The sequence below is a fragment of the Numida meleagris genome, chromosome 1, assembly GCF_002078875.1.
Source record: "Numida meleagris isolate 19003 breed g44 Domestic line chromosome 1, NumMel1.0, whole genome shotgun sequence".
NCBI classification, from domain to species: Eukaryota; Metazoa; Chordata; class Aves; order Galliformes; family Numididae; genus Numida; species Numida meleagris.
This window is the reverse complement of record NC_034409.1, coordinates 60,262,904-60,289,479: the sequence shown is the minus strand read 5'-3', so window position 1 is coordinate 60,289,479 and position 26,576 is coordinate 60,262,904. Positions and strand designations below refer to the sequence as shown.

The 26,576-nt window shown below is 42.2% G+C and overlaps 1 protein-coding gene across 2 annotated transcripts in view; it reads right to left on the bottom strand.

The window, feature by feature from the left end:
- DENND5B (DENN domain containing 5B) overlaps nucleotides 1–26,576 on the bottom strand; it is a 113,826-nt gene that overhangs the window by 56,751 nt on the left and 30,499 nt on the right. Inside the window, exons 2-3 of one of the 2 annotated variants that reach the window (XM_021389162.1) lie at nucleotides 10,552–10,617; nucleotides 3,963–4,072 (exon numbers count right to left, since the gene is read on the bottom strand). In XM_021389162.1, the coding sequence (XP_021244837.1) occupies nucleotides 3,963–4,072; nucleotides 10,552–10,617 (176 nt within the window). The remainder of the gene's footprint in view (nucleotides 1–3,962; nucleotides 4,073–10,551; nucleotides 10,618–26,576) is intronic. The other variant, XM_021389171.1, reaches the window with a different exon arrangement.

Below are 26,576 nucleotides of genomic sequence, written 5' to 3'. Positions count from 1 at the left end.
AGTCACAGATGATATTTTCTTTGCTTTACAAAAAAAACCAAAAAACAAAAAACAAAAAACAAAACAAAACAAAAAAAACATGGATAAGCAAATGATACGTACTGGTGCAAATAAGAAAGGATAAACACCAGGGAAGTTCAGATCACCTGAAACAGTTGTTAAATAAATTTCCTACAAGTCTTAAACATGATTCCCTCCTCCCTGATATACTCATTGCACACACACAAAGGAACTCTCATCCATTAAGTTTCTGCCACAGCTCAGCATGTGCAGAATATCAATATTTTAAGTGCCTGGCTGCAAACCCTGGCAAAGAGAATGCTGCGTTTGCCCTCAAACAAGGCATGGGAAAAGCAAGAAAAGACGGGAGAGCACTGAGGCAAGGGAATGACCAAGAGCCACTTAAGCTGCTAAGATCAAAAGGAATGACCAGCGCTCATTCCCAAGGAACACAGAGAGCTTCATATTTGCAGCTAATGCATGAAAACTTTCATCTTAGTGCCCTGGACATAATCACTCCGTCATAGCTGTGTTTGCTATATATGCCACAGTAAAGTGTTGGCAAAACGCATTTTGGATATGTTTTCTATGTACAACACAGAAAACTATCCAAGATTACTGAGCCAAGGATTGGATTTTCATTTCCAGAGTATTTCACTATTTACAAGAATATTTAAACATATCTATCAGTGGGAAAATGGGGGATTAAATTGTGCTTGCATGAGGCTCATAACATCGCCTGCAAAAACAAAAGGAAGCTGTGCAAAGCAGGACAAAAAGATAATCAATTAATCAATACCTCCTCTCTAGAATTGATGAGTAGGAGACGCCTTTTTTTCCCTTAAACGCGGAAGCACGCAGGCAGGACATGTAGGCTGTAATGCCTGCCTCCTGCCAGCAATCACCTATTTCAGATGTTTCTAAACCAAAGGCTCCCCGTGGACCACTGCCCATCAGCATGATTCACCTCTTCTCCATCAGATCCTCTATTTCGCTTTTTAAGCCCCTGTATATTTTTCATGCTCCCAACGTGCTGCACACATCCAACCTGAGCTGTGGGTGAGGGAGTGGAGAGAGGGAGGCTATTCTTTGTATTAAAGCTTGTTCTTTCAAAGTAACCTGTAATTATTTTATTTCAGTAGATGAAATTTTAAACAGACAATGCTTCCTTGGACTCCTGGAATATATGTGGTTATTTACATACCTAAAAGGACTAAAGTAGGAGTATTAGTTCCTAACAATTTCACAGTTGCTCTGTACCGAGACCTTCAGTTTGGCATGAGAGATAACTCGCAGAACGGTCACAGAAGATAGCATGTGACAGAAGGCAGGGATAATCACTGAAAGCAGTGTGGGGGGAAAGAAATATTTCCCTATTAAATAGAACTCTGCATACTTTAAAAGAGAGAAAAAAAATGACTAGCAGGCAGAGTGATTTCTCAGGACTTCAGGGGGTTATTTTTAAAGTGACAGGATGGTTTCAAAAGGCAATTGAAATTCCCAAGGCATCCAGCAGCGCCGAGTTCTCACAAGTTAACCTTCAAGGATTTATGCATTTTCTTCTCTAAGGAAAATTGCTTCTGGAAACTCACATAAAGCAAACACATAGGCAGAACTAATACAGCAAGGCAAGATCAGAAAGGCCAGTAATTGCCTCAAGGGATTCTGTGGAGGTGGATATTACTTTAAATGATGTTTCAGATCAAAACAATAAAGAAGTTTTCAAAAAGATGATTTAAAAGACTATTAAATACTGCTGCTGTTAGTAAATGCTTTTTTCTTCCCCTCCAAAGATACTGCAAATGAGAGCTGTGTTCTTCAGCTATTTGATTTTAGCTGAATGCAGCTTGTTCAATTATTTTATTTCAATAGTTCTCTTGTTGCTTTTGGTATTCCATTTTCGTATGACAATGTGATCATACTTCATGAATACAAGACATTTTCAATGTGAGGGACAAATAATGCAGCAATTCCAGCTATTGCCTCTTGCTGTCATATTCCTGCTGCCCAACCCCATCATTCTTCCTCCTCTGATCATCCCTAATTCAGAGCCAGAACTAAAAGGCAGAAATAGCCTCAGCAGTTATTATCATCCTAACTGTGCTTGTCAAGCATCATTCTGATTGCTCTGTGCCTTCTGTGTATGCAAAGTAGTACAGAGACCAACCCAAATATCACACCATCTCCATCAGTGCACATCTGGAAGCAGAGAACAGAAATTCCCAGCTGTCAGTGGGCAGAGTGATTGATAATGGCCTCAGGCTCTTCTCTGCCTTTCTGCACATGACTGCAGTGCCATCGTGCCAGCTCTCAGTGTCATTGCTACCTCTTTCTCCTGTGTTTTCATGTTAAATACGTGGCCCAATACAAAAAAAAATTCAATTCCATGGAAAGTAAAATGATCTTTGGAGACTTCCAGACCTTCATTGTTGCAGAGAAGTTTCAAAATGTGAACTAAATGCCATTCAGACTGCGCTTCCAAGAGCCATTTTATTGTGGTTTTTGTGTGTTCACCAGGTCTCCGTTTGGCCAGGAGAGTCTCCTGCTCTCATCTCTGCACCAGAAGCTGAAGTTGATTCTAATTTGAAGCAGCCACTATGCAGACCTACCTTCCTCAAGTCTGAAGCACATCTGAACTCAACTCAGGGGGAAGGGGTTCCCTAATTCCCCTATTTTAGTTAGGCCAAACACACGGTTTTTTAAAACAAATGGACTTAGACAGACTTGGCTTTAATGATACTATTACAACTGTTTACTTTTAAGTTATAAAACAAATATTATTTGATACTATTAGATTAGATGTCAGGGGGAAGTTTTTTTACTGAGAGAGTGGTGAGGTGCTGGAACAGGTTGCCCAGTGAGGCTGTGGATGCCCCATCCCTGGAGGTGGAAAAGGCCAGGTTGGATAGGGCCCTGGGCAATATTATCTAGTACTTGGTCTAGTGGTTGACAACCCTGCCTGTGGCCAGGGGGATTGGAAGTTGATGACCCTTGAGGTCCCTTCCAACCCAAGCCATTGTATGACTCTGTGAAATGACAATAATCTGTTGCCTTTGTCAGGAGACAGTCTTAACACGTGCTTTGATGATTTTGGAAACATCCTTTGAATATAAAGTCTTTCAGAAATTTCTAGTGGTCTTTTAATTCTCATTGCCCCTATATAAAACTCCAGAAACTGTTTTCTCTTCTGTCACCACTTAGCCACACAGACAAACTCACAAACTCAGCTATGAGGAGAGATGTAGAGAGGATGCACTGGTGCAGAGGTACCATTAAAAGTGATCACCGGACAAAAGATTCCTCTCTCCTTCGTTATATGAAGCATCGAGACTTTTTTGTACTGAAAAATTTCATATGAATATTAGTATCTTAAGAATTCCTTGGTTTGTTTGCTTCCCATCTGATGCTGGACATTAGGATACTCCTAATATTTGAATATTAAGAAAAAATTCTTCTCAAAAAGAGCAGTCGGGCACTGGAACAGGATGCCCAGGGAGGTGGTGGAGTCACTGTCCCTGGAGATGTCAAGAAACATGGTGATATACTACTTAGGGATGTGGTTTAGTGGGCTATGTTGGTACTAGGTAGACGGTTGGACTGGATGATCTTGGAGGTCTTTCCCAACCTTAGTGATTCTATGAGTCTACGTGTATCATGGATGACTACAACCTTCTCAGCCAGTCACTGAGATGGTGGTTAGACTTGTTTCTTTGCACAGTAGATTTACTTAGAACTAGTGAGGGAAATACAAAATTTACTTTCATTTTGCCTGAAAGCATTGTGTATTTTCACAATATCTTTTCCTCTACAGCAGTTAAAGCAGCATGCCTAATGGGTGCACTTAGTCCCAGCAGAAGATCCCTACTGACAACAATATGAATGTTCTATTGTAAACAACCCAGGAATCATGTTAGAGTTGAAGCTGTCAGGAAACAGCTTGAGAAGAGAATTTCTCTACCTACCATGTTGACAGCATCCTGGTCGAAGGGGTTCCACTCAATGTTCTGAGGATAATGGGCCAAAACCTTGGACTTGAAGGTTCTTCTTAAAGGACTCTGATCAAAATTCTCTCCTATAAAAAATGAAGAAACAATGACTTGAGACAACAGTGAGGTTTCACTGAGAGCTGCCCTGGGTAGCTTTCATTTACTTCATTTTTTTCCTGGTGAAAGTGCATTTTCCCAACAGATCAACTCTTCTGAAGAAGAAGCAGAGAAGATTCACATTCAGTGTAACCTTACCCTCTTTTCCCACAAAATCTCAGTATAGTTGCAACATAGCTTCCAGCTCAGTATTTACTGCATAACAATGCATTGCTAGGAGAAAAATAATTGCTGGAGTTTCATGGAAAAAACCCTACCATCAACCACATCTCCATCTTCCTCTATAGATTTAGTAGCAAGAGATGGCTTTACTTAGATGCCAAAAGTGCATTTTCTCTCTAGTTTGTAAGGAACCATCTTAGAATCAATAAAATGTATGAGCACCTTTCAGCTATTACAAATTATTTAAGGCTTCAATATGGATTATTATTCATATCACAAGTCTTGCATGAAAATTAAACATTTATTTTTTCTATGTCGAGTTTCAAGGACAGACCTTTTCCACACATGGACTCCAGAAAGTGCAAAGAGGAAGACTGAAATTAAACTTCAAGCAGAAACACATCCAATTATCAGCATACAAAGGGTGTATGTGAAGGTGATATTGCCAGTGGAGCTTCCACCATTGGAAAGTCTACAGTATGCTACACAGAAGTTAAAATAGGAAATAATCTGTGAATTCTACTACCATATAGTGCACATTTTAGATATCAGGTAACTAATTTAAGGCTTCTTGCTTTAAAGACTATGGGAAAGGTCTTCCCTCTTCGGTCCCTTTCTCACTTGGGAGAGGAGAATGGGTTGAAAACCTTATGTTCAAAATGTTAAATGTTTTCACCAAAGCCGACTTTGCACTCAGAGGTCCCCTTGGAGACTTCTCAGTGTTACCTAGATACTTTTAAAAACACACTCTCTTACTGAAATATAATTTATTTTCCCTAAAAATAGAAATATTTTAATTTCTCTTTCTACTTAAGAAACAGGCTTTTTGCTTGTTTGTTTTGCTTTTAATGAGTGGTTATTTTGGATGAAAAAAATATTCAATTACTTGGCAGGCTCTAAAAGCAACCCCTTATTAATGCAGAAACGAGTCACTAACCCTTCCCCGAAAGCAAAGTGGACTGTGGGAGTATAATTTGTGCCTGTTGAGCTCCATTTGACAGTCTAACATTTGCACAGCTAACAGCCTTTAAGCCATGTTGCACAATTCATAGTTGTGCAGTAACCTTGATGTTACTGAGGCCTCAGCCATTTGGCACATGCTTTTTGCTCCTTGCAAAGCACAGGCTACACAACTGTTTGGCTTACAATGGACCATTTTTTATAATAATTATTGATTATCATTATAATGCAAGAAAGGTATGAATCGGTATTAATTCAAACAGATACTTGCAAGTAGAACTTCTCAATTTTTCTTTTGCAAAGCTTAGGATTTGCTGATAATTGAGGGAAAAACAACAAATACACCATTGCAATTCACAAGGCAATAATTATCCTGGCAAAGCTGCAAAGTTTTAGGAGAGTTGTAAACCATTTGTCGTATAAAATAGTGCTTTTAAAGTCCTCACCACGTGGATTTATATTTTTTTCCAGGCTGGGGTGGGAAATAGAAACAGTTAATGAGATTAATGAGCGCACAGAAACCCTGAACACACCTTGCATGCAGAGGGCAGAACCCAACCTGCAGCCCGAACCGTAGCAGCATTACCTGCACACTGACAGGCAGAGGAACAGGAGGCAAAGGTCAGGCATTTCTCACACCTATTTTGGGCAGGCCAAAATTTGTAGAATCACTGAATTGCTTCAGATAGAAAGGACCCTTAAAGGCCATCTGTTCAAACTCCCTGCAGTGAACAGGGACACCCAGAGGTAGATCAGGTTGCTCAGAGCCCCGTCCAGGCTGATCTTGAGTGTCTCCAGAGACAGGGCACCTACCCCCTCTGTGGGCAGATTCCTGGAGACACAAGACCCAGCTGTGCCCCACTAGAAGCTGCCATGCCATGCAAGATCTAGAGCCAGCCAGTTCTTCCCATGGCTCTGTTTCAATGCATTCAAGGAATGAGTTTAAAAACTTTTCCTTTCAAAGATGTTTTTGTGATTTTAAGGATCTAGGTATCTCTATCCAGTGCTCATTTTTAACATGATTTAGGAAAGTTTCTGCATTGTTTTTTTCTAGCACTGCAAGTTTCTCTTTATTTTTGTGGAAAAACATGGGGGAAAAATAAGCTTCTACAAGGATATTTTGTGCCTAGGAGAGATGCTCCAAGATGAGTCATTGCTGCACGTTTCCTGGGGCAGCAACAGCTGTTAATGATAAGGTGTGAGGAGCTCTGGCAGGGGAATCCAGTCTGCTTCTCAAATTACTCGAGGCAACTCCTAAATCCACTAAAAGTGTATGCATTGTAGAAGTGAAGAAAACCAGAGGTATCAACTAACCTGGATCAAATTAAAAACGTCAGCATTTAGCTGATTAGCTCACCACATTTTCCAAGCTGGACAAGCTTCTATAGTAGTTTGAAGCATAAAATTTGCAAAGATGTTCTGCATGTTGTTACAAGACTATGACTGAAGTACACAAAACCAGAGACTAGCACTCTATTACGTGACATGTCAGTAGAATAACCTCTCACTTTGATCCAGAAGTTCTTTGCTGAGCCATTAGAGTACAAGACACAGTGTTATCTACTGATTCCTGAGGTTTCACGGATAAAAATCCCAGCAAAAATTCTCTGTCCAGTTTTATGCACTTAAAAATATTTGGAAACACTTTAAATTCTTAGTAACAAACCATAATTAATGTGCATGCTAAACCAAATAAATACGCATTAAGTTATTTTCTTATTAGGTCTTCAGTCTTCCTCATGCGCTTGACACTGTTTACAGCTCGGAATGAGCAGAAAGGCAGATAGCTCATGCTGAACGTGCTTGGTTGTTTCTGCTGAAATTCTGAAGAGCATCTGGATGACTTCATTAAATTTTCTGCTGCTGGTGGAGATCGCTGGAGGTCACATTTCTTTAAAGGTTCCCTTTTTCATGACTAAAACAAATATTAGTGAAGTAATCTGTCTGATGCTAATTGGGCAATCCATGAGGCTTGAGGACAGCACACAGGCTGATCATTTGCAGGTTTCTTAAGGGGCTGTTTTCCCATCAGTACCATACATGTGTTGCAAAAACACATTTTGCTTGAAAAATGTGCCACAATCAAGAACTAAATTGATTAATCACCCCATGTTAGCACATGAAAGCAAATGAGAGTCTGGTAGCAATGCACAGGAATGACATCAAAGACTGTTTCTAACACTTGCGCTCATTCAGAGGCATTGGAGAAGTGGGGCAGGCTCTGCCTGGCTCCCTGTGCATGGGATGATCGAGCGTGACATCAGACCACCTGGTTTTGCCCTAAATGACTTCCATGTGCACACAGGAACAGAGAGCATTGTGCATCTGGTTTGGGGGCCCTCTACAAGCTGGGCAATATACACTCCTGGAGGAGGAGAGGGCAGCTGGTGCTTGGTGCCAGATGCAACCTTGCATTTAGTGTCCTCTGACAGGAGAGCACCATTGGTTGAAGAACAACAGATCGCTCAGAGAGCTTTGGGAAGGTATCCTGAAGGCTCCTCCAGAGAAAAATACCCTGCTCTCCTGGTCTGGTGGCTCAATCTGGTGTTAGTACTCCACTAGATAAAGCGGTACATATTTCCAAATTAGACCAAATTTCCCTGTAAACCTCTCTGCCTATGTGAAACATCTGCACAGGAACAAGGCCTATTTGCCAGTAAGCAATATTAATCATGAAAAACTGAGGTTTTTAATCAGCTTTTGGAGATGACCAATAATTTGTATGCTGCTGCAAATACTTGCGTTGTTCTTTAGATGTTAGAGATGTCTAAAACATTCTGTTTGTGAAGCACAAGCATTACTTTCTGGAATGCAGCTTTCCAAAAACTCCAGTCACAATCTTCTGACAACATAGATTCATTTTATCCAGGAAAGTAAAAGACACAAATAACTTACCTTTGTACGGTCTCTGCAAGGTTTGCATTTTACTACTACAGATAGATCTATACGTATTTAAATTAAACTAATGATTAAACACACACAAATCACAATTTTCTCTATCAGTGATCATGACAAGAGAAGAGCCATGAAGCCACACCAGAGGGAATCAATCGGTCATTACTTAGAAGGGACACAGCACGGCACCCTCCAAACAAAGCTGCCCCCTGGGAAGCCAGGCAGGATAAGCTTTCAAATAAGAAAAATAATTTAGGACAGAAACAGCACAAGGGTGTGACAGAAAGCAGCCTGGTTTTCATTTGGCCAAGCCACTCTCATTGACACAAGGTAAGAGGCGTGGACACGCTGAGAAGGAGCTGGAGGAGAACCACAGAGAGCAAAACCTTCTTGGCAAACACGAGAAGGGGCCTGGACTGAAAGGTATGTTATGTGGTGCATTCTCAGGTCTGAGCTGAGGAGTCATGTGGCAAGAAAAATTTCTGTAGCCGTAGGAAACTGTAGGAAAATGGCAAATTTTCATTAAATCTGCTACGTTTTTTTAAGTGCTTGCTTGCTAGCTTCCAAAAGAGGATTTAGCAGGGCACATTAAAAATGAAGCAAGTATCAAATGCGAATTGAATCCATATTCTAAAATATTAATGGCCAGATAACAGTACTGTGAATACCGATAGTAACACCATGTTCGATGTGTGCTACCCATTCATGCAAGCAGCACAACTTAGTAGGGTAAGCTGCCTTCCAGAGGCAAGTTAAGAAGCTGGTTTTAAATAGAATCCCTTCACCTTCAGGATGCTTTTAAAAAATCAATTAAAGTATTTCTCAAAATCCTGTGAAATGTGTCAGATTCAAGTTCAGTTTCAATTGGACACTGTGCCTTATGTAATGGGACTTGCACCTTCCCTTAAAGGCAATCATTTTTAAAGGGCATTTAGTTTCAAATTAAAAGCGAATGCTGATATGATGGATGCTAGATCAAGAAAAAACATGGTAATTTCATTTCAAAGTGATAAAAATTCTCAAAAGTAGAAAACTAAGTGTCTCTGTGTTTTGGATGAAGGACAAAATTACTAGGAAAATTAAGCTGCAGTTGTGAGGTTGTCAGTCATGATGGCTTTCACACAAGTGAAAGCCGCTACAGAGGCATTAAAAAACCATACTAAATAGGCAAAGGCATCCTCTACCCACACCCTCTGGTCCAGGGAATGTGAACTATCTGCTGGTCCTTACGGGCTCTGGAACGCAGACAGGAATGCTTATGACCACCGAAATAAAAATATCTTTTATTCCGTTGGAGGAATGTACTGGGAACACGAATGTGCACAGTTCTGTACATCATGGTGACAACCTCTTTGATAGCTATTTCTAATTAAAAGTGTTCAGTACATCCAGCTATGTTTTCCCTGCAGGCTGAACTTATTGGATAACTGCGTGACCCTGCATGAGAAGCAAGTAATATACAGCGTGCAGGTGGGGACAACGTGAGGACAGGAATAACAGTGCTAATTGTCAGGTTCAGGAATCAGTTATTTTGAGCAGCACAGAAATTGTGTTCTGCTGCTCTTCTTTTGTGCTTCTGCGTTTCACTGAGGCAGCAGTGGTTAGCTACTCAGTATTCAAGGACATGAACTCAAAGGCACTGTCTCCCACCACTCCTACCACATATTCTCATAATCTTGTGGTGGAGGAGGGAGATGATATGAATGGGAGGATGGGGACAAGGCAATCTAAATGGTTTTTGTTTCAAAATTTTTAAATCTCAGTTTATTCAGCAGGCAACTGTTGTCTGTAAGACGGCAGTGCCTTCATCCATTTGTGTCGGAGAGGGGATGTGAGCAGGGTCTACCCTGTCTACTAAAACTCCTGCATATTTCAAGGAATTGATAGATCATATTTAAGCAAGAAGACATAGCAGGTTGTGTATCCTATATGAGTGAGTGAGTGTGTGTACCTCCCTAATACTCCTACTTAAATGTAGAATCCAAAAGATCCTTCCTTTAGGTTTCAGGAACCCCTGAGTCTCTGTAGCAGAAATTGGTGGAGCTACACCTTCCAGCACATTTTATCCACTAATCTACATAACTAAGTTTAGCTGGACTTCTCACTAAGTGTGCTCTAATGCAGCCCCACACGTGGTATTTTTTGGTCTTTATCAAGCACACACCAGATCTAGCCCTGTATATCAATCCATTAATATTCCTGATGCCACTAGTGGCATTTCTTGGGAGAGGAGAAGCACATCTGCCAAGAGAGCTTCAAGAAACAGAATACAATTTACCAGATATTGATTTAAGTTAGGTAAAAGGGTGAAAAAGGCCAGGATTTCTGTTTTTAAGCTTTGATCCTTAATTTGATTCAAAGCTAGCTAGAAGATGGAAAGTAAAGAGACACAGAGGGGCTGTTGATTGCTTTGTCCTTAACCCCTGTTTACCTGAGGCTTTGTTTGCGGTATCTGAGCTCTTGCCATGGAGGTCTGCTTCTAGCCATTTGTACAAGACTACACAACATAACAAAGAGAGATAAAAAAAGCAGGTATGAGCAACGTGAAAGACATACAAGTGCGCTGGGGGTAAAAAGAAACAAAAATAGGTAAAACAAGCGAACAGTCCCCTTCACAACCTCTCTACCCCACTACTGACAAAGGGTAAATACATGTGACAAATGAAAACTCAGTGATTGTTTCACTACAAAGCTGTTGGACACATTGAAAGTAATTGCAGAAATGCCTGTCAAAATTAGTAACAAGATTAAATTCTAAGTACTTCAAACAGCATGCTGTCATATAGTTTCCTTATTTTGAAAGGCTGTTTTGCTCCTACATTAAGACATTCCAGAGCCTGGGGATAAAAAAAAAAAGTTATTTAACTGGTGTTGAACCAAAGCCAAGAGGTTTTCTTCAGTCTAATGCTGTTAACCATGTAGTTACATCATCAATACAGTGCTGGATAACATTTTCAGGACTTTTTAAAGTTACCTACTGCAAGAGGGACATTATGAATAGAATTAGGCTGCTTTCAGATGAAGTTTTGACTAAATGAGCTCTATATAACTTGGATGAGCACTTTTAAACTGTTTTGGTTACATCTCCCCCAAAGGCACTTGTAATGATAAACAAAAGGGTGTCCTAGCACATCTCTCTGAGGTTTCTCCCAACTGTTTGGCTCCTCTCCTGCAGCAAAACAAGAATGTTTTCACAGCCACCATAGTGTTCTTTCATCAAGCAAAGTCTCATTCTTAAATTGCACAAAGGCAACTTGCAATCCTCAACTTAAATTTACTTTTCTGTATTAAAGCATATATCAAAGCTGAAGTGCCATTGACCTCTCTGCTCATTCCATTTCTAGGTGTAAATTCAGAGTGATTTCCACTGTTGCCCTCCACATGAGCTGTTAATCCAGGCACCAGTTCAAAGGACCCAGATCATTCCGTCAAGTCTTAATTTTCTGGAAAGTAGCCTCTATAAGAGGGCACAAGAAGTAATTTCAATAAACAGACATGCATTTGTGTTTTAGGAATTTTTGTTTGTTTGTTTCTTTAGGAAATACATAAAGATAACCCATATTCATATCTGCAGGAGGATTTTTTCCATCCCAGGTGCTTTAAGCTTCTGTTCTACTTTTGAGCTGTTTGAACCAAAAAGTTGCACAGATACTTAAATTAAAGGAAACAAAACAAGAAAATGCCCTATGTTTTTTTTCCGGAAACACACTGTCAGAGCATGTATTTAGGATTTTGGTACAGAATAGCACAAAAAGCACAACATATTTTTGACACAGGGATGCTTACTGATTTCTGCCATGACCAAGACTCCAAACTCTCCTGGTCAACAGCTCCAAGGCAAAGCTGGCAGCTCCCCTTTCTGTCTGCCCTGTACCCACAGTGTTTCTACAGCCATTCTGACATGCTGCCCTCACAGCCCTCCCTAAAAGCCCTTCCCAAAACTGTCATTCACCAATTTGGCCCTGAGCTTCCATAGAATTGGCCACCACCTTTGCAATAGGAATAGCAAAAAGGGAAAATGTAACTCATAAAGGGATGCACAGCCTGATGTGCAAGGCAGGTTCTGCTCTTTCTGCCCTCATTGACCGTTCCTTCCAACTGTACTAGAAACCCACCATAGCAGGTATGCCAGTTCCTGCACAAGAACTGTAGAAGAACATTGACAACAGTGATGCAAGCTACTCAGCCACAAACACGACAGTGCAAACTAATTCTTTATAGAAACACAAGGGAAATGGAGTTTGGCTATTGCCAAAATAATTACACCTTGAATAGGTTTAGTACGTCAATGATCCTTTAAAAATGGAGATTTGTTCATATAAAGTTATTGCGCAAATCGAATTAATGAGGAAAAGGCTCAAACCTAGCAGAAGTTTAGTTTGCCACCATCCCTTCTCTTCTGGCCTTGATTAAGATACTTACTATCTGCCTACAGAGTAACATTATACAGCACCAGCACTGCCAGCTTCTTAAAATAGCCACAGTCTCAGCTGCCAGCAGGCCAGATGCATCCCACTACCCCAGAAAACTAGTATGAGTTACACATTTTGCTTGAATTCGGTTTGCATAAAATTGCATCATAACCTGTCAAATTCAAAGAATCATGATTATGCCATCTGGGGGAATTTTTTGCAGTGTGCTAAGAGGAATTCAATAAATAAACATGGAGGCACAGCGCATCTATACAACAGGCACCTGCTCCCAATGGCTGGAGCTGGTTAATGGGAAACAGTGAATGCAGTGTAAAACTGGACCTACACTTCTACATACAGGGAGTTAGTTACATTTCAGGCCTGTCTGGTCTATCCTGCTCATCTACAGCTAGTGGCACACTTATTTTTATTGCATTTTTATATACTCAGATCTCCTGTTCATTTTGCATACTTGATATGGAGTGAGTAAGTGTCTGTATTAATGGAGATAACAACGTGAGCAAAAATTTTAATCTCATTTAAATCTAAAGTTTCACACATTATTATTGTTAAGTTACCTGCTGGATTTTTGGTTAGTTACAGAGCAAGTGAGTAATGTATGTAACACTGGGAAACCAAAGGGTTCCCTAGAATTGTAGAACCATGGAATAGCCTGAGTTGGAAGGGATTCACAAGGATCATTGAGCCAGCTCCTGAAATCTATCCCAGTTCCAGGATAATGATCATGATGTGCAAAAGAAGCTCAAGCAAGAGCAAGACACCAACTTGCATCTCTAAACACAGAGGGATGCCAAGGCCCAGCCTGCAAGGGGTTCCTGGCTTTGCAGCCACTAAAGCATAAGCCTATGGGCTCGAACTGAGCTGCCAAGCAAGAAAAAGCATTTCATAGGCCATCCTGTCCTCTGAGAAGTTTAGGTGGCCTCTTTCTCACCACAATACCCATTTCCCACTCCTCATTTCACATATTTGCTTCTCTCCGCAGACTGAATGTAGGGTGAGAAACCCAGTCAGCCTTCTGCGCAGGCCTCCCTTCATGCTTGTGCTTCCCCCTCATTTACAAGGGCAGGATGAAGTTCAAACAAACCGATTTCTGTGTAAAACATGACGACATGTTCTCAGATTGATTTTAGAAACATGCATGCAAAAGTCACTTCCAAATGGAAAGAATCTTAAAGCAGAGTTTGTTCTCTGCTCTGCTGTGGGACAGAGGCAGCGCAGGGTCTTGTTTCACGGCGTGCCTTGTTTCAGCTGGTATTTCTGGAGAAACATGAAAAACACAACCAGAACTTCCAATCTTAAAAGCCCCTGTGCCATGACAGTTCAGGTTTGTGTGCAGAAATTCAGGAAAAGAAGAGGAATGCACATTTAATTAACTTTTAAATCAGGCTGTGCTAAGGTAGGTTTAATGTTTTTTAAAACCAATCAACGATAGGCATAGCATCACACATCAGGATTTGTCCCCCTTTACTCCTAAGGGTGGTAAATTTCAGGTGCTACGAATTTCACAACAGCTGCACTTACCCAGCACCAGAGTGTGAATAACTTCACAATAACACCTTCTGTCACAGTAATTAAGCTCAGCTTGCAAATCAGGACAAGAAAAGAAAGAAGCTTAATTTGTCCCACACCATTTTCAGCACTAATCAACACTGTCAGAAACAGGAAGATGCCCATCCAGCAGCTCTGACAGCCAGCTATGCACTATTTAGGCTTGTGCTTTATAGCATCTTTCTTCTCACTCATCTCACACAAACTTGAGGCCTTGACTTTCTGGATGTAGCACTGATACACTGGGCAACAGGCATTCCTGTTTTTAACTGGTGGGACAAGAGGCGGGTGCAGAGTAAGCTCACTGTGCTGAGTTACTTTTATCCATGGTCTTCACAAGCAAAGGCTTACAGTGAGGCAGTGCTTGCTTCTGAAGGGCTGCAAGTGCTAAGCTTTAGGAAAATTTAGTTATATTTGTTATTGATGGGAAGAGGTTCCAGCAGAGAAATATCTTCACTTCTTGTAATCAGGAAAGCTCTTTCATTGGCACTGAATAGAAACACTCTTTTTTGTAGCACAAAACTAACCTTGTTTGAGAAACTTCTGTTTAAGCTGCTGCCAATAGATAATTGTCCATACAACAGCCTCCAAGAGCCAGTCTTCCACCAGTTTTCAACAACTGAATCTTTTTAGAAAGAGACAAAAGTCTTTCCACATCCTGAAAAATCACAAGTACCCGCAGGCAAGGCGTGAAGATATCAGAACTGCTGGATGGAGGAGTGATAAGCAGGAACCATAAGGCATGGGCAGATAAGGACCCGCTGCCCAAGCAGCCAAATGGCTCCTTTGCAGCTGATGCTTCTATTTAGGAGCTGCTCAAGAAGCCACTACAATTTGGAGAATGTGCTCATCTGTATTACAGTAATTGGAGATCAGTGTATTGCTGCAAGTTCTTCTACTGAAGGCAAAAGTAACAGCAAAGGAACAAAACGTTTATAACAAGGTGCTGAGTGACACAGTTCTTACTAGCTCCTGAAAAAAACAAAACAGTTGAGTTTTGTCAACTAAAAATGTTTGAACACTGTAAAGAAGAACAAATATCATCATCAGACTGAAAGAAGAAAGAAGACAAGAAGTCCTTGTAACTCTTCTGCCACAAACATCTTTACAAGAACCTACAGGTCTTGGTCAAAACCACCTGTGCTTAGAAACTGTTTGAAGATCATGCTGCTGCCAGTGAGTTTACACAAAAGGGATCATTAAAATTATCAGTGCGCAGTGATCACACATCTAAGCCACATGAAAAATGTTCTGTATGCCTTAAGTAAACCATGACTAGTTAGATGGAGATTCCTCCTCCACCTTTGCATTGCAGCAGAGCTCTATACATTTTTGAGGTTGTTTGCTTTCCCAAAAACCCAGCTATAGACTTTGGGATAAATCTTCCACTGTCATCAGGAACGTCTCTTAAGGAATGAAGGTAGAGTCCAATCAGACAGGCAAAGGAGTCTATGAAAAAAAAAGCACTATGTCTTATGAGACTCTGCCCTAACCCAATGATGCAATGCAGAGTCTTGCTCACACTCCCATCAAATTTCCACTGCCACTCCAACATAAACGTAGACACCCATGGAAAAACAGTACAAGTTTCTGGGAAGTCTTTATTTTTTACCTTTCTGAATGTAAAATGACCACACAGAGTCGCAAAAGGGAACAAGGATCATTTCCTGGCCTAAAAAATGGCTGGAAAGAGCCAGTGGAGCCCTGAAGGAGGAGCTGGAGAGATGCACAAAAAGTAAGAGTAAGAAAGAGAAGTCCATACGCACAACTCATGCATTTACTCTGCTTGCTGTGTTAGTGCCCACTCAGTAGGGATGGAAGCAGCAGTGACCAGAGATCTAAATAACCCTAAAATTACCTGGCATTAAGAAAATATTTTCTCTTTACCACTAATCTCTTAGTGCCTGGGTCTCACATTGTTTGGCATAATAAAAACACACAGGTAGAAGGCATGCAATTTACTGCTCCTGTTTTTAAGGAAGCATGAGCTGTTACCATCTACAGAGAGGTTAATTCAAAAACAAAGCATGAAGAGCCACTGTAGGCAGACATGACAGCTGTCCTGGGCACTGCACACATCTCAATGTAAAAAAGATAGGAGTGTTTTATACTTTCTTCTTGCATGAAGGGAAATTTTGTGGCATTAAACAATGTTTTGTGTAAGAGAGCAAGCTGTGCCACGCTGTTTGGAGTGCTCTGTAACTGTTTCAGTATATATATATATATATATGTAAGTATATATATAAAGTAATTCATACTAAGCAGATTAAGGCTGGTTGAGGCATGGACTACATCAGAGTTGAGCACACTTCATACCTATGGTCTCTGTGAGCGTATTGAGATCTTGGAGATGTTCAGTAAATGCAGGGAAGTGCATACAAAAGACAAGAGAATTAACAAAATGTATGGGTATAGCAATGTGACTGAAAACAAAGGTGGCACTTCTTGGTGGGGCAACATGGGACAGCTAAAACTGAGCATCCAGTTACAGAAAACAAGAATATTATCCTTTTGCATGGTGGGAGAAGTTGTTATTCCTTTGATTAAAACAGAAGAGAGTTGTTTATGGTGCATAAGAATGGGTTTCAATAGTCCCCCACTCACATGCCCTATAGCACATGAGCCTACCAACTAAAGAGCATTGTTCTCTGTAAGACAGTACAGGTGTAAGGTATTCACAGCCAGATATTTGTGCACACTCTCTCTCTCTCTGAAAGAAGGCTGGCAGGAATGCTCTTTTACACATCCAAATGCTGTTCCTTGCATCCAGGACACTTCCCATCTCCACAAAGCAGCCTACACAACAACAGAGATGGTGCTCCTAAAACCTGGACTCAGCTGCCTCGTAATTTCTCACAGCTCTGTGGTAGCACGTGAGTGCCTGCATCGCTCCCAAGGGACTAGAGTTCCCATTTCAAATCAAACAGGATGCACACATGACAGATGAAAGAGACGCAGGCATCTGCATCTCTCTCCAGGGTCTGACAAGTTTCTGGTGATTAATTCTGTAACACGCAGATACAGCAAGACCATCCCTGATGGATACCTCCTCTATGCAAAGCTTATCAAGCATGTGTGCACTGCATTAAATATTTACATTAAGGAAACAATTCTTTTTTTGGGGGGGATACTTACATTGGAAGCACACACAAGGGAAAAGACCCAAACTATAAATATTTGTGACAACAAGTGATGCAGATCTCAGCAGTTATGCAGCTGTGAGGGTAGCTGAGCACAAGTATTACTGGATATTTGTTTACACTGAGCTTGCACTGTTGTTATCAGGCTGAAAATATACCTTCTTGAAAAGGACTGTAAGATGACTGACTAATATTAGGTTACCACAAGCTGCAATGAATATTTCAAGCGCTTCACACGTATACATAGAATCAGCCCCGTGGGGCTGCTCTCCAAGTCATCACAAAAACAGGCGGCGCATGTGGGGAACAGAACTCCTCTCTGAAACCAAAAGGAGTATGCAGGTACACCAGATAAATCTGAGCACTTACATACATTTTACAGCTGCAAATTCAAGGGTCAAAGAATTGCAAAATACCCAGATTTCTACTGAAGCTTGTAAACCAAAACAACAAGGCTTCAAAAACACATCTTTTTTTTTTTGCGTATAAAAAGCCACTCACTGCTTCTTAAAGCAAGATCCTATCCTGAGCTTTGAATTCAGCAAGGTTTATTCTGTGATTATACTGGCATGACAGCCTGAATATGACATTTTAGTACAGACATGTGAAACTTCAACCTGAATCTGTATTTTGTGGCATCAGAGTATCTATTTATAAACAGCCTAAGGAACCACGTATTTTAAGCCAGCTATTGAAGTAGTTCTGGTGGGGCTTCTGGTTAACCCCTTCCCAAACTAACCATTCTCCAAAGGCTAAGACACATCCTTTGACCACCTGCCCCAGCAATCTGGGCTCTCTGGTGTGTGCGTCCAGGCACTGCGGTACCTGCCCATGGTGGAGCTCCCGCACCACACTGGATGCAGCTGCTGGGTAGCACTCAGCCCGGCTCCCTTAGTGGCAGGAATGCTTCCCCTGAGCAGCAAGGGCACAGGATGACCCTGTGATGGCACCATCCCACATCACCTGCTCACCTGTCACTTCCTTTAAAGAGACAATGGCTTCTGATGCAGTTCATATGGCAGCAGACTTTATGGCAGCAAAACTTGAGCCCCATACAAGTCCAGCTCCTCCTCCAGCCTGGCACAAAGGGCAATTGCCCTACCCAGATGATAAAATCCAGACTCACATGGCTCTGCAATGTCATCCAGCTGACACCGTGACAAAGGCTTGCATGCAGGCAAATAATACAAGTGCTTCATCTCCCTGAACTGTCAGGGCGTGCTGGAGAAGCAACACCACCACCATTATCTACAACAGTGTAGGTTTCCTAAACCTTTTTAGTTCTTGCTTTGAAAATGCATTTAATCACAACGTTGTGTCAACCTGCAGAAGCAAAAGGACTTATTTTAAGGCATGTTCTGTCCTGACAGAAGGTCAGTTTTCCCCTTTCCCAAACCTTTCTCCTACTCCATATTTCAGAAATCAGACTCTTTTGAGTAATATTGTATCCTGTGTGGTCAAGTAAGCAAGCTACAAAGAAGTGTACACCAGTCACAAAAGAAATGAGAGCTCTGCAAAGACACCCAAAAGATCATTGTTCTTTTCATCCATTTCATCACGCCTGGACAAAAGCTGCAGGAGGGTGGAAAGTAAGTGGTGAAGGACAGCAGGAGGACGGGGCTGCACAAACTGGCACTACTACCCAAAACAAGGGAACATATTGCAACAGAAAATATAACACCTCAATAAATGAGAAAAGGTAACCAGGTACAAAATCCCGCTTCAGTAAACAATAATGACATTTAGAGTTATGTACAAGGGGAAAAAAAAAAAAAGAGAGAGAGAAAAAACAACAACTCACAAAACCAAAAAGGGATTCGTGTAACATTACATGTGCAAGCTCCATAAGAGCACTAGTAATTGGGAAACTGAGGTCGGGACAGGAGGGGAGCCATGGATATAATGCTCAAGCAGGACAGCCCGGGTTGGCAGGCAGAAACCCGGGCCCCAGCGCTAACTGCCCCAGGGATCTGCTCAAACAAATCACAGAGAGCCTTGCTGCTCTCTCCAGCAACTCAGTTTGTCACCAGTGAGGTAGGAGAGAGTTAGTTCCAGCATCCCTTTAGCTGCCATCTGCGCTCCCGCAGGAAGGGGGCTCAGACTTGTCAAACGGCTTGAATTAAAAAGCGCAGGGGCAGGCCTGCATCAAAAATGGCAAGAGGTAGTGATTTCAGGGCAGCAGCCTGACGTTCCTGGCCGCCAGCAGAGCATATGGCATATGGTTAAACATAAGAAACAGGCTCCCAGCATCCATGTGTAACACTGCATTTAGGAAAGTCATTTCTGAAGGTCCAGAGACTGATACATAGACTGTGAAAGAGTGGCTATTTGTTTAGAAAAAATGCCAGTCTTAAAGACTAGATAAAATTAAAAAAAAATGGAATTGCTGCTCCTGGCCCTCCCTTTATTTTAAACAGTAGTTCTCCATCATTTTTGTCAAGGAAAAAAGTGAGACATGATTAGCATGAGCAAAGCAGGTAAGATGTCACAATACGATGTTAAGGAGAAAAGGAAAAAAAAAAGGAACAAGAGGGAGGAGACATATTCTGCACAGCACAGTTAGGTTTGCTCTGCTGCATGGGAGATGGGAGCGAGGAGGGTCCAGGTCCAGCCTCTGCCCCACAGCTCTGGAGAGCTCCCACACCAGCCAGGTTCCTTCTTGCTCATGACTGGCAAAATACAACAAGAGCATCATCTGTCCAGCTAATAAACCACACCCAAGGAGACCTCAGCAGAGCAGACAGGTTACGTGAGCTTTGGTAACAAAGCACTGTATCTTGTACACATCCTCACACCCATGACAAACACGCTCTCACTATGACCCCAAAGCTGCCATCTCATGTATGCACAAAGCTGGGTAAGCCGGCCCCTTCTTCCTTCTAGCCTGTAGGATTTTTCTAGCAATGACAGCGCTCTGAAAGCTGTTGTCTTCCTCTGTCTCTGCTCATCCGAGGCAAGTTTGTCAATAATGATTTTTCTCTAAGGAGCAGGATTTCTTATGTTGTGTAGCTTATAATTAATTGGAGCATCTTAGGCCAGAAGGTCCGCTTGCTCCATCTAAGTCAGCCTCCTAAATAGCGACAACGCACTTAATGTGTCAGGGACAAGGTTCAAAAGTTCATTTGGGCTTAGCTCTGTACTAGAAAACAGTTCTGATGTATGAATTTAGGCAGATGCAGATTTACCTAGGAGTTTAGGAGGACTAAAAGGCATTTACAGCATGTCTGTGCCTGCTCTGGGTAATACGACAGCAGATCAATTTTATGTGGTTGAACAATTAATAGAGAAGGGATGGCAAATGCAGAGCTGACTGACAGACAGACAGACCCCTAACAGACTCTGAGAGGAAGCTGGAGGATTTTAGGCATAACGTTATCGAAAACACAGGCATGTAATTGCCAGGGACAGGAACTGAGGGTATCAAATGAACCAGTCTGGAAAGCACTCCTGGAGGTCCCTGGTCCAAGCTCCTGTTCGAAGCAGGCTTGGCTTCAGAGCTAAATCCTGTCGCTCAGGATTAAGACAGAAAACATTTTTGAGATGAAAAACTGCCAAGACAATTCAAGAGCTGCAGGGAGGGAAGAGCAAAGCAAGACTCCAACATTTCAGCATCTTCGGAGCAAGAAGCACAAGTTCGGATCTCTCTGATTTAATGCTGACAGCACAAACCAGGAGGCACTCATAAACTTGCAGTGAAAATAGCAGGCAGGTAAACAAAGACTGAGAAATCAGAGGCATGAATCTCCCCTTGTCAAAGCTCAGGACTTCTATCAGAAATACTCCCATCTCCCAGCCCTCGTGCTGCTTAGCACTAACAAATCTGACAAGCAGCAGCATCACCTTTCGGCTGGAGACTGCACAGTGAGCTTTGTCATCCCCCTGCCTTGCCTCTCCAGGAGAAGAAAGCCCAGCATGCTCAGAGGTACCACCACTACGCCTTAGCCATGCAATTTCACAGACACTGCACTGTCCCTCATTTTCCTATTTGTGGTTCTGTGGAGCAAATCACACCGATTCCTCAGTGCAATGCTCACTGCTGTGGCAGTTGGCTAGGGACTCTCACAACAACAAGACCCAAGACAAACACTGTGTACAGTCTCTGTGCCCTTCTTCGCCCAGCTGCATCCCAGGCAGGACTTAGGCTAATCCTTCCTGAACATCCCTGCTGCTCCCGCCTTGCTACAGGGCAGCCCTCCTGACATCGGTTTAATGCTGATTAGTCCCGACACAATTCTGGTGCAGGCTTCCTGCCAGGCAAGGGAATGAACAAAATTGGTTTGCGCACAGGCCAGACGACAGCTGCAGTCACTCCAGCTCAAATCTGTTGAATAAGAACCGTTTTCTTGTTTACCAAGATGAGGCTAAATTAGCCCAGCATGAGACAGAAGGACAGAGCAAATCCTAGGAGCCAGTGATGCCAACCTGCTATGAAGGTGTGAGATGCAACTGTCAGGCCCCAGTGCCTTGACTCAAACAAGCCATGAAGGAAGCATAAGCTTCGTATAAAGAGTATCCCACCCCGGCCTGGGTAAAGTTAGGGTGTAAAAAAAAAAGATGATTTGGGGAAAAAACTTACGAGCAGAATGCCCTCAGTTTCCAGAGCCTGAGTGACAGAGTACATACTTTACCTGGAACATTTAGTAATTATTATTATTATTATTACTGATTGCTCCAGCTCTAGAAAGAGGGAAGCCTCCAACCCCTACAAGTCCCACAGTTTCCTCAAGACCATGCTCTCACTACTTCTTTCTCCTCCTATTCTGTGCTGAAAGATTGGAATTAATCTGTATTTATCCAGACAACTTAAGATGCTTATATGATGATATTGGACAGCAATATACAGTTTATCAAGTACACAGACACTTCCAGACTTTCCAGTGAGAAGCTCAACATGCTTTCTGAAGTCATTCCGGTATGTATTTGAGGATGGATCATCCCGAGGTGCAAAACCATTCAGACTGGCAATCTACTCTTCAGATCACAGAGCATCACTAAAATTAGGATGCATCAAGACTGAGAGAAGCAGTGTAAGTAAAGACTCACTTAAATGATTGCTACTCTTGGTTTGGAAATAGGGAAAGGAAGAAGAGTTGAGAAAGATTTCTGAAGAGAAGAAATCAAGTTGTTATTTATTTATTTATTTTTACAGGTGCTTGTTCCTTCCTCATCTACCTGTTCTCAGGTTTGGCTAAAACTATGTTAGGCTTAGCTGTGGAAGTTGTCTGGATAGCAAGAGGTTAAGGGTATGCCTGTTGTTTGTACAACAGCAGTCTGAAAAGAGGTTTCTGTCATCACTTAGGCATACAGTTACCTGTTCCTCTCCTTGGGGAGAGCCTTGAGCTGCTATGGCCTTACTCATTACATGCAAAAGACACTCACCAATTTCAAAGATCCTCTAAAGAAAGCTTATGAAGCTACCAAAGTCTCTGAAATAAGATGCCCTTGTCAGTAGGTTATCAGTAAGTATCTGCAAGCTATACTGCTTGCTTTTAAGATGCAGAATGTATCCCGTTTGGAAGATTTACTGCACAGGAGCAATCTATTGATTTGATCTGAAGCATTGCCTCAGATTGCAGAATGATGCATAAACCTCTTGACATGAATCACATCGTCTGCCCAGAGGCAGCACACGCACAGAGTCAACACTTGCACACAAGCTGTGTTCATAAACTTATTTTCAGCACAGCTGGTACTTCTCAGGCTCTTACAAAAATGAACTTAATGGAAAAGTAAGAGTGCTGAGCTCTCTGGCCTTTGAAAAACTTTAAACCCATTTCCCAAAGTGGATTCAGCGCCATAAAAATTTTCTTCTATATATATATGAAAATCCCAGCTTTGGAACTTCCAGAGTTGGCAGGTCACTGATTGGGGGTTTATGGATTTGTTAAGGAGCATCTCCTTTGGCCTCAAGCTTAAGTAACAGCTTGAGAGCAGGAACTAGCACACAGACAGCTGTGGGGCGGGCTCTGGGTGGTATCTCCCAAGTGACATGTCTAGCCAACATAAAGCAAGGAGATCACAGCAGTCAAGGGCAAGAAGGGAAAGATATTCCTTATTTAGGCTTACTTTATGTCACCTGCAATGTTCCAACAAAGTAATATGCTATCGTAGTTATAAAGTCCTTTTAAAAATACATTTTTTCCCTGTTAACAGGATTCAGGTCCCATAGGTTCTTAAACAGCAGAAAGAGTAAGAAAATAAAAGATTCATCTTTTCAGCTCATTTTGTTCAACTGTGGCCTTCCAGTACTTGAAGGGAGCATATAAACAGGAGGGTGAACAACTGTTTACATGGGTGGACAGTGATCGGACAAGGGGGAATGGTTTTAAATTAAGACAGGGGAGGTTTAGGTTAGATATTAGGAGGAAGTTTTTCACTTAGAGGGTGGTGACGTGCTGGAGCAGGTTGCCCAAGGAGGTTGTGGATCCCCCATCCCTGGAGGCATTCAAGGCCACGCTGGATGTGTCTCTAGGCAGCCTGGTCTAGTGGTTGGCAACACTGCCCATGGCAGGGGGATTGAAACTAGATGATCTTTGATGTCCTTTTCAACCCAGGCCATTCTGTGATTGTATAGTTCAAGACCACTGGAAGGAGGGCTGGGATAGGGGAAATAAAATGTTATCTTTGAAAGACTGAAAAGAAAATGCCTCGACTAGTCTTTCCTAGTGATGGCTATGGGTCTTTTGTTTCACATTAACTAACCATAAATGAATCAAACACATGCTGTCGTATTACCAGAGCAGTTTAATCTATTTTCTTACTCATTTTAAAAAGATGCCGCTTCATTCCACACAAGTATAGCACCAAAGTTTTAGGACAACTGCAGCACCTTGACTAAAGAGGTAGTGCTTTCTTCTACTATATTAAGAGCAAATAAAACACACGTCTGAAGGATTTTGGCAGCTGTCTTAAGGCATCCTCCCATCATGTAGGTACCTACAGGTACCCCTACAGGGCAAAGCAGGGTTCTCAATATCATGAAAAGGTTCCCAGAGATACTGGCTGCTAGTTAATTATCCCAGCAACCAACTCGCATTGAAATACTGCCAAGAGAAGGAATTTAGCTAAAGCCTTTTCTGGCTCATCTTAGACTTAAGTCTTGCTCATTACAGAAACAGGAAGAATTTAAATTTCTCACTAGTTCTTAGTGTCTGCATGTCAACCAAAGGAACTTTGCATTTAATGTTATTTGGAGAACTTGGTTGAGAATGACCTGGCCCTGCAGAAATTAGCCTCAAAGTCATAATTTAAACAGCTTTCACTCATTGGCTATTCAATAGATAGCTTTTACACACAGAGAAAAGAAAAAGTCAGTCTTACTCAAAATGCTGAGAAAAGGAACTGTGTCAAAAATCAAATACGGACAGAGCACAAGGGAGGTGGGAGTCAACTTTTACATTTATGACAAGACAGAAATGTAACTAATTCAAATTCAGAATTTATTCATGCAGTTAACAGCTTTTCTGAAGTTCCCCATTTTACCTCCAAGACCTACAGTGTTCTAAATGTAACCATACCGAGAACTGGAGAAGATTTTAGGCTTCTCAAAATTAACACCAATAAAACACTAGCTTCTGGAACAATAACTTCAATTCCCTGGTAGCAGCAGAGTGGGCAGAAGTCCGGGGCCAAACAGCCGGAAACTCCCCCACTGGCATATCCAGTTAGAGGAGAAAGAAACAGTGATGAGAAATGGCGAATTGCCATGAGAAAGACTAACAAGAGGAAAAAGCTGAGGTGCCTCTGCAGAACTGCTTCATGGTTCTCCAGGCTGAGAAGGAAAAAGAAACTATAACTGGTTAGTCATCTGAACTAAGTAAGGCAGCCAGACCTGCTCCCCATTGCATAACAACTACTGCAACAAAGAAAAAGTGATGGGTGATAGTGGTGGGTGATTCTCTTCTGAGGGGTACAGAGGTACCCATTTGTCATCCTGACCCACTATCTAGAGAGGTCTGCTGCTTGCCAGGGGCCTGCATCAAGGATGTGACTGACAGGCTGCCAGACCTTGTAGATCCCACAGATTACTGTCCACTGCTGCTGTTTCACATAGGCACCAGTGACACAGCTGTCAGCAAACTGAAGAATATCAAGAGGGACTAAAAAGAGCTGGGAGTAGCAGAGAAGAACTTGAGAGCACAGGTAGTCTTCTCATCAATCCTCCATGTTAGGGGAATGGGGATGGAAGGACTGGCAGAATTAAGAAAATCAATAAATGGTTAAGGGAGTGGTGCTGTGAACAGAGCTTTGGCTACTTATTGCATGGAACTAATTTTGAGAAATTTGGTCTTCTGGGGGAAGATGGGGCTCATCTGCCAGACAAGGAGACCATTTTGGCAGCAAGCTTTCCAGTTTTATCTGGAGGGCTTTAAACTGGAGTTGCCAGGGGTGAGGATCCTCAAATCACTGCACTTTGAGGTTGACAATGGTAATGGATGCCCTGGGCCTGGAGTAGGACCACAGGCCTGTAAGACAGCACCTAAGATACAGGATAAGAGAACTCCAATTGGTACATCAGCCTCAATGGGAGCCCAGCTCAGGTGCCTGTACACTAATGCACAGAGCATGGGGAAAAAGCAGGAGGTGTGTGTGCGCCTACAGGGCTATGATGTCATTGGCATACATGGTAGGATGACTCTCATGACTGGAATGTAGGCATAGATAGGTATAAAATGTTTGGGAAAGACAGGCAGAGGAGAAGGGGAGGGGGTGTTGCCCTCTACATCAATGACCACCTGGAGTCCACAGAGCTCCACCTGGAGATGGATGAGGAGCTGACAGAGAGCTTATGGGTTAGGGTTAAAGGGAAGGCAGGGGAAGGAGACATCGTAGTGGGGGTCCGCTATAGGCTACCTGATCAGGAAGACCAAGTGGATGAGGCCCTCTATAAACAGATAGGAGCAGCATCACATTCACAAAATGTGGTCTTCATGGGGGGCTTTAACCACTACAATATCTGTTGGAGGGACAACACAGCAGTGCACCAGAAATTGAAGAGGTTCCTGGAATGTGTTGATGATAACTTCCTCTTCCAAGTAGTACAAAAAGCCATGAGAAAAGGTGCTATGCTGGACCTTGTCACCAACAATGAGGAGGAGCTGGTGAGTAATGTGAGGCTCAAGGGCAGCCTTGGCTGCAGTGACCACGAAATGGTTGAGTTCAAAATCCTTAGGGTGTCAAAGAGGGCATGCAGCAAGCTTGCTACTCTGGACTTCAGGAGAGCAACTTCAAGATTTTCAGGGAATTGCTTGGCAGGGTTACAAGCCCTGGCAGGAAGAGGGGCCCAAGAAAGCTGGTCAGTATTCAAGGACCATCTCCTCCAAGCCCAGAAGCAG